This window comes from Corvus kubaryi, unplaced genomic scaffold (assembly GCF_017639235.1).
Source record: "Corvus kubaryi isolate FWS band 111438036 unplaced genomic scaffold, C.kubaryi_AGA036_p1.0 37284, whole genome shotgun sequence".
In the NCBI taxonomy this organism is placed as follows: Eukaryota; Metazoa; Chordata; class Aves; order Passeriformes; family Corvidae; genus Corvus; species Corvus kubaryi.
In genome coordinates, this window is record NW_024581088.1 from 8085131 (window position 1) to 8101913 (window position 16783).

General features: G+C 49.5%; 1 protein-coding gene across 2 annotated transcripts in view; it reads left to right on the forward strand.

Annotated features, from left to right (window-relative positions):
• Positions 1-16177, forward strand: part of VPS53 (VPS53 subunit of GARP complex) — a 61479-nt gene extending 45302 nt beyond the window's left edge. For both annotated transcript variants that reach the window (XM_042026354.1, XM_042026355.1), the window contains 5 exons: positions 3309-3457; positions 8221-8290; positions 10535-10672; positions 13222-13326; positions 13645-16177. In XM_042026354.1, the coding sequence (XP_041882288.1) occupies positions 3309-3457; positions 8221-8290; positions 10535-10672; positions 13222-13326; positions 13645-13815 (633 nt within the window). In that variant the 3' untranslated portion in view covers positions 13816-16177. The remainder of the gene's footprint in view (positions 1-3308; positions 3458-8220; positions 8291-10534; positions 10673-13221; positions 13327-13644) is intronic.
• The last annotated feature ends 606 nt before the right edge of the window (positions 16178-16783 follow it).

Consider the following 16783-nt stretch of genomic DNA (forward strand, 5'->3'; position numbering starts at 1 on the left):
ATTGCTTTCAGCTGGGAATGCTGCTTGGTTTCCATGATTCTTTACTTTGTGTGTTCTGACAGAAATGGTAAATGCTGAGAAGGCGCCATATTACAAAATTTGTAGGTGATAATCCTTACTCAGACTATACAGCAGGTGTAGAATGATTAAACGTGGCTGTAGGATGGGGAGCTGGGATGTGGGTGGGAGGGGAATTCACCCTAAACCCCCTGTTGTGATATTCTGGATAACAAAGAGCTGTTAATGTGTTTGTACTGATCTGTAGCAGGCACTTCCATTGCCTGGTGTGCTTCCTTTTTAATCGCTGGGATGAGGGAACTGCTAATCTGCACGGGCTATTTTTGCCCCAATTAAGTTTATGGATTGCACCGGGTAAGGCTTGATTTACTTGCTGAATTAAGCATCAATTTATGTGTAAAACTGTGCCTGTAAGTGGGGCTGGGGGACGTTTTAGTGCCTCACATCGATCTCTTGCTGGCTTTTTACATTTTCCTAAAACCTTTTGGCACAGCTGCAGTTCCCAGTGTCCTCACAGCAGAGTGGACAACAGCGAGTGCCTCAACGCAGGGCTTTAATCATTTCTCCACTCCACACAGGGAAAACCCTGAGAGCAGAGCAATCAGAGCTGCCAGCTGCTAATTAAAAGCCCCCAGGAGAGCTTTTCAGCCCTGGAACACTGTGCAGAGTGTGACAGTGCAGAGCCCAGCTCGTGTCCCCAGACACGGGGCCAGCGGCGCTACCTGCTCCCGGCAGCTCCTGCCGCTTCCCGCTCCCCTCCCGCCCCTTCCTGCAGGAGCAGCACGAGGTCAAGGCAGCAGGTGCCCAGTCTGGAGCCTGCAAGGAGAAGCTGACAGTGGGATGCTGCTGGGAACAGGGAGAATCGGAGATTCATTCATCCTCTGCTCGGTCATGAGGCAGCCCCTTTGCTGGAGACCCAGGGCTGGACACACAGGAGGGACTTGGTGGCTCTTTGGGGACGCAGGAGCGCTCTGGAGCCCCTGCCATTCCCAAGAGGCAGCACAGCTCTTGTGAAGTGCCAAACCAGCCCGGTTTTGCTCAGGGTTTCTCTTTCCTCCTGCCTGTTTTAACCTAAACGCTGTGTTTTGTTGTGAGAACCAGAAGGCAGCACCAGGTCTCCCAACCCTTGCAGACACCCCGTGTCCTCCCAGCCTGCAGGTGCCTTTGGGCTTCTCCCTTTCAGTGAAATCTCACTGCTCTTGTTCCTTGGACTCATTTCCAGCTTGTGTATGTAAACTATGTGGATATCCCAAGAAAAGCATAGGACAAGGGGAAAAAGAGGAATAAGTTAAAAAAGACAGGAACAAAGCTTTACCAGCAGAGTTGGGCTCATATTTCTTTTGATGACTTCTCAGTATGTGTGCTATTCCTTTCTCTGCAGCTACTGGGTGTTTTTTTCGGGTGAAACACACCCACATCAACACACACACAAACACACACACACAAAAGGGCTATTTTTACTGTTCATGCTTTAAAGGTTTGGTTGTAAAGTATTGCTTTTGGAATGATGACCAACAAAATGAAAGAGCTACTGTTTCATTATTGGTGCAATAATTCAGCTCAGCAGTCCCTTCCCACTTTCTGGCCGCTCCCACTCCGTGGGGATGGTGTGTTTGTTGGGTGAGGATTGCTCTGTCAAGAAGGGAATGTGTGAATCCAGCAGGGAGAAAGGCACAGAGTATTTTGTTTGGATAAGACCAGCACCATGAAGAGTAGAAAAGCAGGTGACCAGTAGCAAGACTTGAGGGAACAGCTGGAGCTGTGTCAGGGGAGAGTTAGGTTGGATGTCAGGAAAAGGTTCTTCCCCAGAGGGTGCTGGGCACTGCCCAGGCTCCCCAGGGAATGGTCACAGCCCCAAGGCTGCCAGAGCTCCAGGAAAGTTTGGACAATGCTCTCAGGGATGCACAGGGTGGGATTGCTGTGCAGGGCTGGGAGTAGGACTTGATGCTCCTTGTGTGTCCCTTCCAACTCAGGATATTCTGTGACTCTGTGAAAACCTGTGGAGCAGGTGATGAGAGAGGGATCCCTTCCAGCCACCCAGCTGATGTGAGAGCAGCAGGCTGGGGGTTGGTTTGTTTGGTTTAAATAAAGACAGCTTTAGTGGGACATGTGTAGACTCAGACACTGTGGTTTTGCAAAGAATTTGGCTTCTCTTTCCCACTAAGTCACTTAGGCTGCGTGTTGTTTGGATGGAATTGAGTCAGCTGAGTTGCAGGGGGCAAAGTAGCCATATTAAATTAAATTAAAACCAGAAATAAAAAACTTTACATGCAAAATCCAGAAATGGAGAAAACAAGTTTGAGGACAAACAGCCCCTCAAAGGAAAAAGCTCATCTTCCATATGTGCCCAGTTTCCTCTCCTGATTTCCTATGAGTTTTCCTCCTGTCTCATCTCCAGCATGAGGAACAGATATCCAAAGAGTTATTGGGAGAACACTGCAGAGTTCTGAGCAGCAGCAGAACTGAGAGTGCTTTTCTGGATGCTTGTGTTCCTCCGTGAGACTCTGGTAGATACATAAGGCCAGACCAGACCCAATCACCTCTTTTTTGGTTTTTCCACTTGACTTACACTGGGAGTGCCCTGTGTACTGAAAACAAGGCTCAGAGAAAGTCAAGGGAGCCACACATCTGGCTCACAGGGGCTGTTCTCTTGCAGTTCTGCTGAGAATAAATGAGAACAAAATGGGAGGTTGAGTAACTCTTCTTGTTTTGTACTTTTTACATGCATTTGGAAGAGCTGGACTTGGGCATCCTGGCTTGTACACCAGCAGTGTTTTCAGTGAGCTACACTGGTGTAGAGTGCTTTGGACTTTAAGACTTTCTACCTCTTCCATCTATCTGTCATCAGTCTCACCAGTATTAAAGTCTTGGCTGCCCTACAGGAATCCAGACTTTGCAAGCTTGCAGATATTTTCTCAAATGCCTGTAATCAGGATTTATATGGGTACTTCATCCCAGCAAACTGGAAACAGTTAAATGTTAAAGCAGCCTGGTGTGGTCCAAAGGCTTTTTTAAATCCTAATGGTCCCTATTTGTGTGGGTTACTGGTCACAGTCTCTGCTCTGGTGCAAAAGGGGGCTGCTCTGGGTTTTCTTTGTGTCCTCTTGTGGAAGGGTTTTGCCCAACCACTTTAATCATGAAGAACTTGACCTTGTGGTGAATTGCAGAGACAGTCTCTAAATGATTCCTCAGAGATCCCCTGGCAGGAAGTTTGTACTGTTTCCCTTACCTATTGCTTGAATCTTAATGAATTAAGCAGTCATTTTTGGTTGTTTTTTCCCTTTGTGCAGATGCAGTGGCAGAACGTGGAACACGTCGGTGACCAGAGTCCTTATGTCACCTCAGTGATCCTCCACATTAAACAGAATGTGCCCATCATCCGTGACAACCTGGCCTCCACGAGGAAGTATTTCACTCAGTTCTGCATAAAATTTGCAAAGTAAGTTACCAACATACACAGTTTATCCAGGTCATCCCATAAAACAGTGTGATGATCACTGGGTGTTGTTTGCCAAGTGCAGAAGGTTTTGGGTTGGGCATCTTTAAAAGACTGACTATCTGGCTTTAGACACGATTCTTGCTGTGGGAAAACCTACTTTTCTTCTATGGGGCTTCCAGGTACTGAGAAATTTGCTTCAAAATAACATTAACAATAAGCACTGTAAGGCGGGCATGTGTGAGGAGTATGTTCTACCTTCACAGCCTAAAAGCTGCTTTTCTGTGCAAAAATAGCTCAGTCAGGAGGGAAAATTCACATTCAGATGTTGGGGGATATTAAAGCATCTTCCTGGCAAGTCACTTAAAGTTGAGCAGCATGAAAGAAGTGGCAGGTGAGACAGAAATACCCCTTGCTGCTGGATTCAGGGTGGACTTTCGCCTCTGTGTCTGAAACAAAAATTCACTTCTTTGGGAAGATACTTTGAGCTCTTCCCTGCTTGCCTGTGGCCAGCTGAGCTCCACATGGCAATGCCCCAAGAAAAGCCCTCAGGAGGGCTGTGCCAGTTGTAGCTGCTGCTTTTGGTGTCGCATGTGACCGTGCTGGTGGACTTGTGAGCAGTGGCGTGCGTGTCATGTGTCGCTCTAAAATACCTTAACGTTTCATTCATCTCTGATAAGGTAATCAGCCTGAAATAAGTGGCCTGGCAGGGACTGTGTGGGTTGGAGACTGGAGCTGCAGCTCCTGCCTCAGCAGGGTGGGATGCAGGAGCTATCCTAGGAACTGGGAGCTTTCACAGCAGGGAGGCTGGCCTGAGAGTTTCATCTCCTCTGTCTCAGGGTGCTCATGAGTTTGAATTAAGGAGCAGTTACTGATAAATCATGTGATGATGTTGCCCATAATCACTGTTTGAAACGCTGTCTCAGTGAGAATTCATTGCATGAAAACCTTCTGTGTGGTTACACTTGAATTTTATGTGATAAATAAAACCCCCCATTTATTCAGCTGTTCACAGCACACTCTTAATACCTCAGCTTAGTTGCCTCCCTTTTAACTTCATTTCCAGGCACATACCAAGTAAACTCCACATGAAACAGCTCTCAGATATGAGTGAAGTTCTCATCTGAGTGTCCTCATCCCTGAGCACAGAAGCCACTGCTCTTCTCCAAAAACTTTTAAGACAACTGCAGCTCTGATCTGCAGCACATTAAAATTAAGACACAGTCCTGAACTCACTGTGCCATGGATCAGGCGTAGAAGGGGAAAATGGGTTCCTAAAGACTGATTTTGCTGGGTCTGTACAACTCGGTGTTAAGGAGAACCAGCCCAGTGGTAAGGGAGCACCAATCTCCTTAAAATGCATTTCAATGCGTACAAATATTTGTATTTTTGAAACTCTGAATTCTTATGGAGTATGCTGGCTGGGCCAATATAAATACCTGGCCTTTTGTGTGCCCCACAATGCTGAAAATCCTTTTAACAGTCCTTGTGCTTCTCCACATGTTAATGCCTGTGTCTTTGTGAGCTGCCACTTCTCAGCTCTAATGGGTTGTATAAAGCACGAGTGTTGAGTTACAGGACCACAGGGGAGAAGGCAGCTAAAGTCACTAAATTTAAAACAGCGGGATCTGAGCCAAGTCTGGAGAGAAGAAAAATGGCCATCAGAAATTGCATCAATCCTCTAACCTAATTTGTCATTTTTGCTTTGTTTTGACCGATGTGTGAGCGGCGCTCTCTGGGGACGGCGGGTTGCCGTCGGCTTTCCGGGAGGCGCTGGCAGGCAGGGTGGGGGGCTCAGCTCTCTCTGCACCTTATCCTTTGAAATCAAACCCTATGGCAGCAAAGCCGTGGCTGCTATGCTGGGATGTGTTTGGGAAGTCTGTGACCTGACCTCAATGAGGAAGAGATTAGGACTGAGAGACAGGAAAAACAAACAGTTCTCCCCCTCGCTGGGGAAGCGGCTCCTCCGTTACCAGCAGCCAAGTGTGGTGGGTGCTGTGTCCTTCCAGGTGCTGCAGCTAAAAAGTGAGAGGAGTTTGGTGGGAAGAAGGTTGTGATGTGGAGGCTTCTGGAGGTTTCAGGGCTGAGCTCAGCCTGGGCAAGGGCTGGTCACCACCTTGGTAGAGCAAAACCCTCCCTGGCTGCAATGACTCAGCGACACCAGAACCTTTGAGGGATGCTCAGCCCATCAGACAGACAGACAGACTGTGGTTGCATGTCTGTCTGTGCCTCCTTCAGCAAGGCATTGTGTCTGATGCATCATCAGTGCAGGGGATTAGGGGAAGGCTTTGGCAGAGCCGCTCCCGTTGGATGGGAGCCTCTCAGATGCTGTGGTTTCTGTGCTTTAGGTTCCTCATCTGCCTTGCACTGCTTTATTATTACACTGGGGACTTCTCTGCTTCTAGGGAGGGTTTGCTGGGTTCAGTTTTATAGCTGAAGCTGTAAATGAATTCTGGCATCCAATCTAGCTGGGATTGTGCAGGGAGTAAAGGCATTCAGAGCACAGAGCCTCGTGCAGAGCACTACCCCTGAACATGCACGTATTATTCACATCAGGATTGCCTGCTGTACTCTGAGACTATCAGGCATCGAGTCCAGCCTAGGCAAGAGGCTCCAGTGCATTTTTCTGTTAAGTGCAACTGCTCTTGATGGTCTCTGCTAGTCCAAAAAAAAAAAAAACAAGGGGAAAAAGATTCCAGAGCAGCCCTTGGCTCTTACAGTTTGTCTTGTCTGTCTTGCTGGAGTTGGGAAGCTGTTTCCAATAAGGCAGCGTGAAATAAGAGGCATGTGGGGATGGAAGGTCGCTTTACCCCTCTGCACTGATGGTGGGTGGCCATCCAAAGGGGCCTGGGAATTGTTTCATGCGAGGCAGAATGCTGTCTATGGGAGATTGTGTGCTTATATAGAAAAGAAGATTAAAACCAACAGGGAAAGGGGAGCCTTGGGCTGCCAGTCTGCCACCCTGCAGAAGGAAAGGCTCACCCTGTTTCTCATACACAACATGAGCTTTAGCTCCATGCCTGACCTTGCAGAGGGAGGGACAATTGGATCTACCTACACTATCAAAGGCACAATTAATTTCTTGCACTGTTCTGCCAGCAGCGAGCTGCTGCATCCAGACCTGCTGCCAATTCATCATTTTGTAGGATCACCTAAGCTCCAGCTGTGCTCATCACTCTCTAATTGCCCTCTGGGAATTAGTTACAGACCTGAAAAATGGACTTTAAAAACAGATAGGTTAAATCTGCACTGTAATGCTTTTGTGCAAGAGGAGACAGGGCTTGTTTTCCTCCTCCTCCTCCTCTTCCTGTTTCATTGCCAAGGTTGTTTCTCTGGTGGCCAAATTCAAAGCTGCTTGGGGCAGCCCAGTAGCTGGTTCTCAACAGTAGTTTGAAATTGTTCTCCTTGACAGCTCTCCAGGATAAAATGATTCACTGAGAGATGTAGTGACTGTGTCTGAGGGAAGGGAAGGAACCTTTGCTTGTAAGGGCTCTTCCTTGAACCATTCCTTTGGGTTTGCTCAGCAGCTTGGCACGCTGCGTGCCTGAGCTACACTTTTGTCATTCTTCCTTGAGAAAGGATGAGAAATAAATGTCCTGGCTTGGAAAACAGGTGGCAGGACAAACAAGATGCTGTCCGTGCTCCTTGTGTTGTGGGGAGGAAACAAATAGTTTAACAGATGTAAGGGGGGAACCACGCTGAATGTAGATCATCATCATCAACAGCCTCGGCCCAAAGGACAGAAACTCACTTAGGACAGAGCCATTAAAATCTAAGACCTGCCACCAGGTCATGGACAAGTCCTGGAAATGTGAGCCCTGCAGGCATTCAGCCAAAGGAGGACACGTGAAAGAAGCAGAGTACATTAAAAACAAGGCAGCAAGAGGAAGACTTGTTCAAGTGGTGTGGTCCTGACAGAGTTTGTTGCTCATGCAGCTCCTGAGCTTTCCTGGTGCTACTCCTTGGTGGAGTGGTTGGGCAGGAGCTTGTCCTGCAAGTGCCCAGCCAGTGCTTTTGCTGGGAGGGAGCATCTGCTTCTCCACTGAGGAGTGGAACTGCCTCAAAGCCTCAAATCAAGAGGCAAAAAGCTGAAACTAAAGCTGATGCTCTGAAGTGGTGAATATTGGGCTTCCATTCTCACTAAGCTCTCCCTGGTTGGGCAGTCATTTTTCTGAGTCTGAAGTCCATGACAGTAAAATATGGTAATGGTGTTTTCCTTTTCACAAAACTTTTTCTTGTCTTGATTGTGTTGGCCAGGAGCTTTCTGGAAGGGTGCCTCTGTGTGAGTGTCCAGGGCCCAGCAGACCTCCAGCCTTGGCTGGACCTCAAGTTCAGTGTGTAATATGCATGTTATGGAATTACTTGTGTGCAGGAAAATGTAGGTTCTGGATACAGTCAAGATACTTCCACTCATGGACAGTGAGACTAATCCTGGTGTGTTGCTGGTTTTGTGATGCACAATAGTTTGTTTGCTGACCTTGTACTGTAATACTTCATATTACAGTATATAGCAATTTATTTACCTATTTACCTAGCTTCTCAATGAACTTTGAGATTAGGAGGGATTAAAGCAAAAGAACTGTGCCTAGTGGTTGGGGTCTTTTTTATTTAGTATATTTAATATGTCTGGAATCAGCTTGGGAAGCTGGCACTCGGGGTGTCTGTGGAAGCCATCCTGGTTTGGTTCTGCATGCCTTGTCCCCACAGAAGACTGTCTGACTGCAAATACTCTGATGTAATTGTGTCATTTTGTATCTCTCCTGCAGCTCCTTCATTCCCAAGTTCATTAACCATCTCTTCAAGTGCAAACCTATCAGCATGGTGGGTGCTGAGCAGGTAAGAAGAAGTAGGCGCGTTGGCTGTCATATTTGATGGCTTTTGGCTTCAAGAAATGGAGGCTGGGACCCTGCTGCTCCGTGACGATGGGATTTGGAAGAGGCAGGGTTTTATCTGCACATCGAGCTTGTTAGCCCTGTGGGCTCATAAAAGTAAAAGGAAAAGCAAAAAAAAAGCAGGATCATCCCTAATGGGCCTGCCGTGAACTTCAAATGGGTGCCTTCAAAGCTGCTTGGGTTTTAGGCATCAAAGATGGTTCTGAGCAGGGTCTGCAAAATGAAACAGGAGTTTTACATCAAAACCTTCCTCGTCCTTAATGGAAAGCAAATGAGTGAAGCTCGGTGCCTGCTTGTCTTGTGTGATGAGCAATAACCTGCGAGTGATTAAAGGGAGTCTTTTTTAAATAAGCTTCTAAAGTGATTAACCAGCAGTGGGCTTGTGTCTAATGTTAAAAGGTTTTAGTATTCCTGTATGGGAATAACAGGCCCAATTTGCTTCTCTAAAGCAGACTGGGAAGGTTTTTATTAGGCTGATTCCCAGTGAATACATCTCATTAGGAGTGGGACATACCTCCCTGGGGCCAGAGGTACAGAGGTCTCAGCAGCTGATCTCTCTCTCTGCACTGTGTAGAACCCCAGTTCCTTTAACATCTTTTGAACCCCCCTGGTCACCCACCAACATCTTTCCATGCCACTTTGTCCTCCCTGGTGCAAATGTTGCTGGGGAATACATTTTCCTGGCCTTTCTGGTCCTACACAAAGCTTTTCCTGCTGTTCGCTAATAATTATGGGATATGGATACTGGGGTGGTATTTATGAAGGTGTTCAGTGCAGGGAACAAGACCTGTGGGGTTTTGCTTTCTGTGTTTTCTTCTCTGATTTAACAACTTTCCATCCCAGCGCGCTTTGGCAGTGAGTTAGCAATGGCAGGGACCTGGAATGTGTAAAGGTGAAGGGACAGAGCCTGCAAGAGCTGTGCCTGTGGGAAAGGCTGCAGGGTGTGCAGAACTCCTGTTAGCCATGAGAGAGTTTGTATGGGAAAGACGTGAATTCCCCAGCCATGGAAATGTCTTCCATCTCTCGGATCCCTGGTAGACACACAGGAATCCAGCTATGGCAGCCTGAGCTGTGGTCTCTAGCAGCCTGGGGTGCACAGAGCTGCTCATCTGTGCTGTGGTTTCCTGGCTCCCCAGGAGGAGATTGATGGCATTGGTTCTTCTCATGCAAGCCATGAGAATGCAGCTCCCAGCAAGGACACACTGCCACAGATAACGGGGTCCAGACTGCAGCCGGCCTGATCCGCCTCTCCTCCTCCTCCACAGCTCAGCCCTTTGTGTTCCTTTGAATTCCCACATGTGCTGAATCCAGTGTTCACATTGCTGTGGTCGCTGCTGGGGGTTCTGCAGTGCCCACAGTGTTGTGTGTCCCTCCAGAACGAGCTTCCACCAGTTCCCTTTTTGAGGAAATGCTCTGGGTGTGCCGACAGCCCAGCGGGCTTTCACACTCACTGCTCTCTAAATAAAACTGTGCTGCTCTTCCTCTAGTTTGATTTCAAATTTCTGTTCTTCACTGGTCTTGTGTCTTCAGACATCCTTTGTGCAATCAGAGGAGTGTGGTATGCAGGATCATTTTGCCCTAAGGAGCCCTAACCCACAGCATTTTGTCATCAGACAGTGCTGCTCTGTCTGGGCTCAATTTCGTGGCTGTTGCTTATTTATTTGCTGGGGTAGTAACAAACAGCAACCAGGCTGTGAGCAGTTCTCAGTGTAGCTGCACTGTGTGACAGTTTTTGAGGAAAGAAACCCCAATCAAGTGGTTGAGTAAAGGCAAAAAACCTGACACTGTGGGTGGCTGGGTGCAGGGGGAAGCGGGGTGTTGGTTCATTTGACCTCGGTACCTAAATCATGGTACAGCTCCAGGTAATCAAGATTGTTTCACTTTATCCTGTTGGGGGGAAGGACTGGAAATCTGTGCCTGATGTGCCAGATGTTGGGCTGCCATAAGTCATTTCCAGTCAGCAGAGCAGTGCTCTGTTAAAATCAACCACAATGCTGATGTGTAGCCACAGGTGATCATGTCTCCTGGAAGTGTCATTACATGGGTCAGTCCCTCCTGTTCCTGCAGTCCAATTACCAGGACTTTTCCCAGTGTGGGAAGTGTTAAACTTTTAAGAATGTTGGGTTACAGCAGCTGATGGATCTTGGTAGAAGGGGCCTGAGTAACAGAGTATGGTTAACTCTTGCAGCTGCTGCTGGACACTCATTCTCTGAAGATGGTTCTCCTGGATCTGCCCTCCATTGGGTCCCAAGTGGTGAGGAAGGCTCCTGCCAGCTACACAAAGATAGTGGTGAAAGGCATGACTCGGGCTGAAATGATCCTGAAGGTAACTCAAGACTTTTGATAACCTGCCAGCCAGACTGCTGGACTGGGAATCAGAGCGAGCGAATTCCAGGGGGCCCTTCCTTTGAATGCAGCAATCTGCAATTGCACATGAACGTTTGTGAGCCTGTCCGGGGGCTCTGCCAGCTGCTCTGCAGAACTGGCTCACTCCCCTTGGGTTTGCCCCCACTCTCTTCTAATACCACATTTAAGTTTTCACCCTCACTTTTCAAGACAACCACGGGCTCAAGTTCTGCTTGCTAGGAGAGTTGGGGCACCAGGTTCCCTCAGGAGCTTGTGAAAATCAGAGTTTGCATCCGTGAGTGTGTGCTGTGGGGCAAACCCCGGGGTTCAGGTTACTCCAGGCCCTTGTGCAGACTCCGTCACGCAGGGGAGCCAAGCCGTGCTTGAGTCACCTGTTTACTGTCTAGTGTAACAGCCAGTGCAAACATGTCTGGGTTACTGTACTCACCAGAGCCCTTTTTCATTTTCCAGACCTGGTGCCTGGAAAATGACCCAAAAGCAGTGTGTTGTCTTCATAAAAAGCAACAAGCAAAGCAATCTGCCCTTCCCAATTGGTGCTGGAGGGAGAAGTCAGGTTTGATCCCAGGAGAAGCTCTGGGAGCTGTACAGTTGTGCCCTCCCAGGTGATGGGATTGTCCCCTGCTTGCCAGCAATGCTGGGAAAGCATTCCTCTGAAGGAATTAGTGGGACCTGGGGTCAGGCAGGACAGGCAGCTGCCAGCCAGAGCCTCCTGTAAACCACAGCCAAGGCAAGGGAGGGGTGAGGAGCCCGAGCTGTCCCTCCTGGCCTGCTGCTCAGTGTGGCTTTGCTCCCATGCCCAGGGGAATGTCACAGCTGAGTTTGTGCTCTGCATTCAGGCATTAGTTCTCCAGCTCCTTGCTTTTGGAATAAGGTGACTGAGGTATAAGTGAATTGTAGTCTAAATTTTCTTAGAAATGACCTGAATAAAAATATCCTGCTTTGTGCTAATGGGAACGGGGAAGATTGGTGCCTGTTGCGTACAGAACAGGTCTTTCCTTGGAGCTTATGCGTGAATCAGAAGAGTAATGGAGTTCATTTTTCTGCCCTTAGCATCACGCTGGAGAGGAGAGCAGCACATGGAGTGCTGCAGGTCCCCAGGCTGTGCAGCAGCAGTGGCACTGCTGTGTCACCCAGCCCGTGCTGGCCCTGCTGCTGCACAAAGCACTTGTGGCCCCCAGCGAGGGCTCTGTGTCAGTGTAACTGGGAATCAAACAGCCCCAGGCTAATGGCACTGGCAGCTACAGTGTGTGTTCCCAGGCTTGTTCTGGGGCAGGTAATGCAGGAAGACAAACTTTGGGCCCTTGGACAGCACAAACAAACCCATTCAGCTGAGCCCCACGAAGCACAGATGGGAGCAGGGAGGAGGGCGCCGGGCCGTGCACGTCCCGCAGAGCTCTTCCCCTTCTCCTCTGGCTGTGCTGTCTGAAGCTCCAGCTTTTCATCTTGGCAGAAGATTTTTACAAGGGCTGTAAATTAAGGATTTATAAGTGTATACATGGCTATGATGTTTCATTGGTCTGAAGTGCAGGGAAAGAAAGAAATGTCTTGGTGACAGAATACAGTGTGGGGTGAGCTGGGTCAATGCAAACATATGGAAATGTTTTTGGAGACAGGGAAGAGTCTGGTCTGGTGCTGTTTCTGCCCATTTACACACACACATGTGCACTCTTCCCCAGAAAGATGGTTGGCTGCCCAGCATTATCAAAAGATGTGTTCTCTGTGGAGCTTGTTGCTTATGTAAGAAAAGCACATCAATAAGGGATCTTTCCAACTTTGAGGCTATTTTGATTTTTTTCCTGTGTTTTTACCATTGCTCCTGGGCAAATGGTGGTGGGGGGTTCCCATCCGTCATCCCAGTCTCTCCATAGGAATGTCCAAGAGGAGCTGCACCCCAAGGGCAGAGTGGCTGCATGTGGCACTGCTCACCCATCGGTGACATATCAGGAGAACTGCAGAGCAGAGAGCTCTGCCCCACGCTGTCCTGGGGACCAAGGGAGAGGCCACAGAGTGTTGTCATGTTCCCCTGTGACACACTGTGTGTCCAGCCTCCAGGCAGGAGGGAGCCAGAGGGACACACAGCCAAAGTGAGGGTCTGGACTGTGTCCAGGCTCCCTGATCTCTGGGGACTCTGTGAGTGTCACCGCTGCCTCCAGCGCTGTCCCCTGAGCAACTCCCCAGCTTGTCTTCCCCATGCAACAAGATAAAATCTGGAGCTTTAACAATACACCAGTGCCTGCCAGCCCACAGGCCACAAAGTCCTGCTGCTCTTTGAAACATGATGCAGAGCCCCTGAGCACCACTGCTGTGCTGAAAGAGACCCAGCTTCCTCCCTGCTCCTTAATCTGCTTCTCTTCACTCACCTTTACCTCTCTTATAAGCAGCCTCTTTCTGGTTCCTTAAGCATTTCATTTTAGGAGCCAGTCCTGCTGTCACTCCTGTGCCAGAGTTGACTGAGCACTGCCCTTCACTCCTGTTATTTGTGTGATCTCTTCTTCCTTGTCTTGGCAGGTGGTGATGGCTCCACATGAGCCCCCAGTTGTGTTTGTGGACAATTACATCAAGCTCCTCGCTGACTGCAGCACTGACACGTTCCAGAAGATCCTCGACATGAAGGTTAGAACCTGTCCAGGGCTTCTGCTCATCCCCTAATGCTGCTCTGGGATCGTTGGGGACTTTTATTTCAGTGTGAATTCAGAGGGGCTTGAGGGTGGGAGGAGCACTGTAAGGCAAACTCTGAAAGTAGAGTTGCTACTGAAAAAAAGATTTCCAGTTCATTCCACATCTTCATACCTGCTCTGCTCCTGGGGCTGAGCTCGGGGTCACCCAGAGGTCTTTGTGCAGCTCCTGGTGGGTGAACAGGAGGTCGAGGTTTGAAATGGGCTGTGCTGCAGCTGCTCCCAGATCAGTGACTCCTGTCCTTTGCTCCCTCAGGGCCTGAAGAGGAGTGAGCAGAGCAGCATGTTGGATCTCTTCCGCCTGCGCCTCCCCGCTCCTCCCCCCGGCGGGGACAGCACCAGCTCCCTCTCACTGAGCGCTCCCACGCCCGAGCAGGAATCCTCTCGGATACGGAAACTGGAGAAACTCATCAAAAAGAGACTCTGAGGGAGCAGAAGGAAACTCTGTGGCTTGGGACTGGTGGCAGTGAGGGGGAGCAGAGCTCGTCAGGCTTGTGATTTACAGTGTGCTGCTGAAACGCCCATGTGCTGTCACTCCCGATCCCTGTGAGCTCTTAACCGTCGCGTACTGCGACGCTTTCAGACCGAGGAAGAATCTGACCAAGGTGTTTGCCCTTAGCTTAGCAGGAGCGAAACCCAGGACATTCCCAGGTCCACATGATGGAGAAAATAGAGGCATCTGGAAGCCAGCAGCTACAGAAACAATTTAGGTGGATTCAGAGACTGTCTGGCTGTGATATACTTGGTGTCACAGCTTTTATCCGGGCTGAGCTCTTGCTGCAGCACTGAGGGTTTTGCCTGAGTTCTGTGTTACTGCTCACTCCCTGCTGCAGAGCTTTTCCTCTGATTCATTATTTATTGTGGGGTGGGGGGAACCAACCCCAAACCATCACCGCCACCAAAACCCCAACCCTTTAACAGCTGGGATCCAGGCATCTGCAGCTCCACTGAATCAGTGGGATGCCCAGGAGGGAACCCCAAGGCAGCCTTCTCCCCTGCTCCCAGGACAGGCATGCATAAAGCACCGTGAAACAGCAAGGCAAATCCTTTTGAGAACAGGAGGAAAGGGCTGAATTAATGCCTTCTGCACCTTGGCAAAGCTCCTGCCAACCAGCTGGCAGCCTCAGCCGCTGTCACAGCTTAAAGCCCACACAGGACATGTATGGAGCTCTCTCCAGCTGCTTGGTATTTCCCTGGCGTGTGCTGGGCTCGCCCGCTGTCCCCAGTGGGAGTTCCCATCCTTCCTGGCCAGCATCTCTCCCCGTCTCCACAAAGAGCCCTTCATGTAGCAAGTGTCAGACTGCTCCAGCCCCTCATTCTCACTCCAGCTGGCGTGTCCTGAGCAGGGACATGCCTCCTCAGCACCTCTGCTGACCTGCAAGGAGAAGTGCTGGAAATGTTGGCTCTATCAAGGAGCCAGAGCCCAGGACAGGAGGCTTACAGCAGCCTTAGGCTTCAAAACCGTTCCTCTCCTCCTCCTCCTCTGAGTTTCAGCTTGCAGCAGTGCAGAGGGGAGGAGAACCAGCAGTGAAATATTTTGGATAACCCAGGCCCCTCTTCCCATAGCCCAGCTCCTGGCTCCCAGCCACAGAGCCAGCATGGAGCAGGGTTGGGATCAGTGGATGCTTCCCCAAGGAGTCTTTGTGCAGGGAGGCCTCACCTTGTCATTAGCACTGCTGGATTTCTTCCCAAACTCCTCTGTACCCTTTCTGGGAGACTGGGAAGGCGTATGCCCAACCGTGAATGAATCCCTCATGGGTGCAGGGCAGATCAACCAGTCGTGCCTGTGTTATTTGACTCAGCTTCACTTGCACGCCCAGGAAGGAGAAGTCCTGTACCAGTGTGGCAGGTGAGGAACAACCATGCTGTCAGATGCCTTCCTGGGAGGGTCATGCTCCCCACCAGGGCAAGTTTGGGCCTTAGGACTGTATTTATTTAGGGGCTGTACTCACAGGGATTGTAAAAATCACTGCTGCACATCAGGAAGGGGGAGTCAGACTCCAGGAACATGAGCTCCATCCACCCACTGGGATGGGGAGTGAAGAGCATCAACAACACCTGTGGGGAGGGACAGCAGTTTCTCATCACTCCAGTTTTACAAATCTGCTGTTGCCTCGTTTATTTCCTCTCCTGATTTCCCGTTGGGTGGCCAAAGAAGGAAGGGTTGAAAGCACATTGGGATTCTGAGCAGCCATTCCCCAAGGACAGATTACCTCAAGGTGCACGTGCAGGATGGCTCACGAGTTACCACACTGCAGAGCTGGAGGGAACATGGCTTTGCAGAGATTCATTATTCCCACGGGGGGATGAATTATTTATTTTAGATGAGTTTTTCTTTGCTTTGTCTAAGGCTAAGTCACTTACTAAATTATGAATAGCTGAAGATGATGTTGAAGTTATCATCATGGGTCTTTCCTAAAGGCTTTCCCCATTTCATTCTCTGCATTACATTCTGTAGATAAGAGGAAATAAAAGGAGAAATTAATTTTTAGTTTCAGCCTTTGAAGAACGCCACAGGGCTGGGGGTTTGGAGTTCCACTTTCAGAGAGCAAATTCACAGTTTTCTACTTTTGCTGTAAGAGTTTTGTGCCCTTGGCTCTTGGGTGTTTATTAGATTTGGCAGGTCTCTATTTGTGCATTAGCTCTTTGGAGTTTACAGCTTTGGGGAATAAAGGATGATTATGTGTTTTCTGTACTAAATGCCACTTTTTATGGTTTCAGGCCGGGGTGTAATTCTGCCTGTATGTGGGGTGTGACACTAAAATGAATTAAATGGTTACTGATGCTCATTGCTGGGTGTTTTCTGTACGGCTGCCACGCTGCAAACCCCAGCGGCCGGGATGGACCTCACCCAAAACGTGCTGGACCCAGCACTCCCTGCTGTCCATCTGCTCCTGCAGCTCCTCTCTGCCTTTTCCACCTTCTCCTCTCCGGCAGCATCCGCATTCACAGCAGCTCCCTGCACCGCGTGGGTGGCTCAGCGCTCCCGACCTTGTGCCCCTAAATAATCGCATCATTTTTGCTGTCTGCCACTGCAGGAGAGATTTTTGAGAGATCCTAATTTTTCCTTTGAAATTAATCAAGGGGCAGTGCCTTTTTCCACGCGCTGCATGACGCTGGAGCAGCTCTTTTCGCTCGCAGAATTAATGACTCATTTGCTTTTCTCCTGCCGGTCCTGCCCCCTCCGCCCTTGGGCAGAGCCTGCGCCGGGCGCTGGGTGTTCCTTTCTTTCCCCAGATTTACAGCCAGGACTCTGAGCATCCAAGTGACGATGTCCCAGCCTCCACGAGCTTTTCCTTGGCTCCATGAGGGCGGTGGCAGCAGGGTTGTAAAAGCTGATGAAACCTCAGCAGTTTCGGCCACGTGCTGTCAGCGCTCATCCCTGCAGCGCTGCC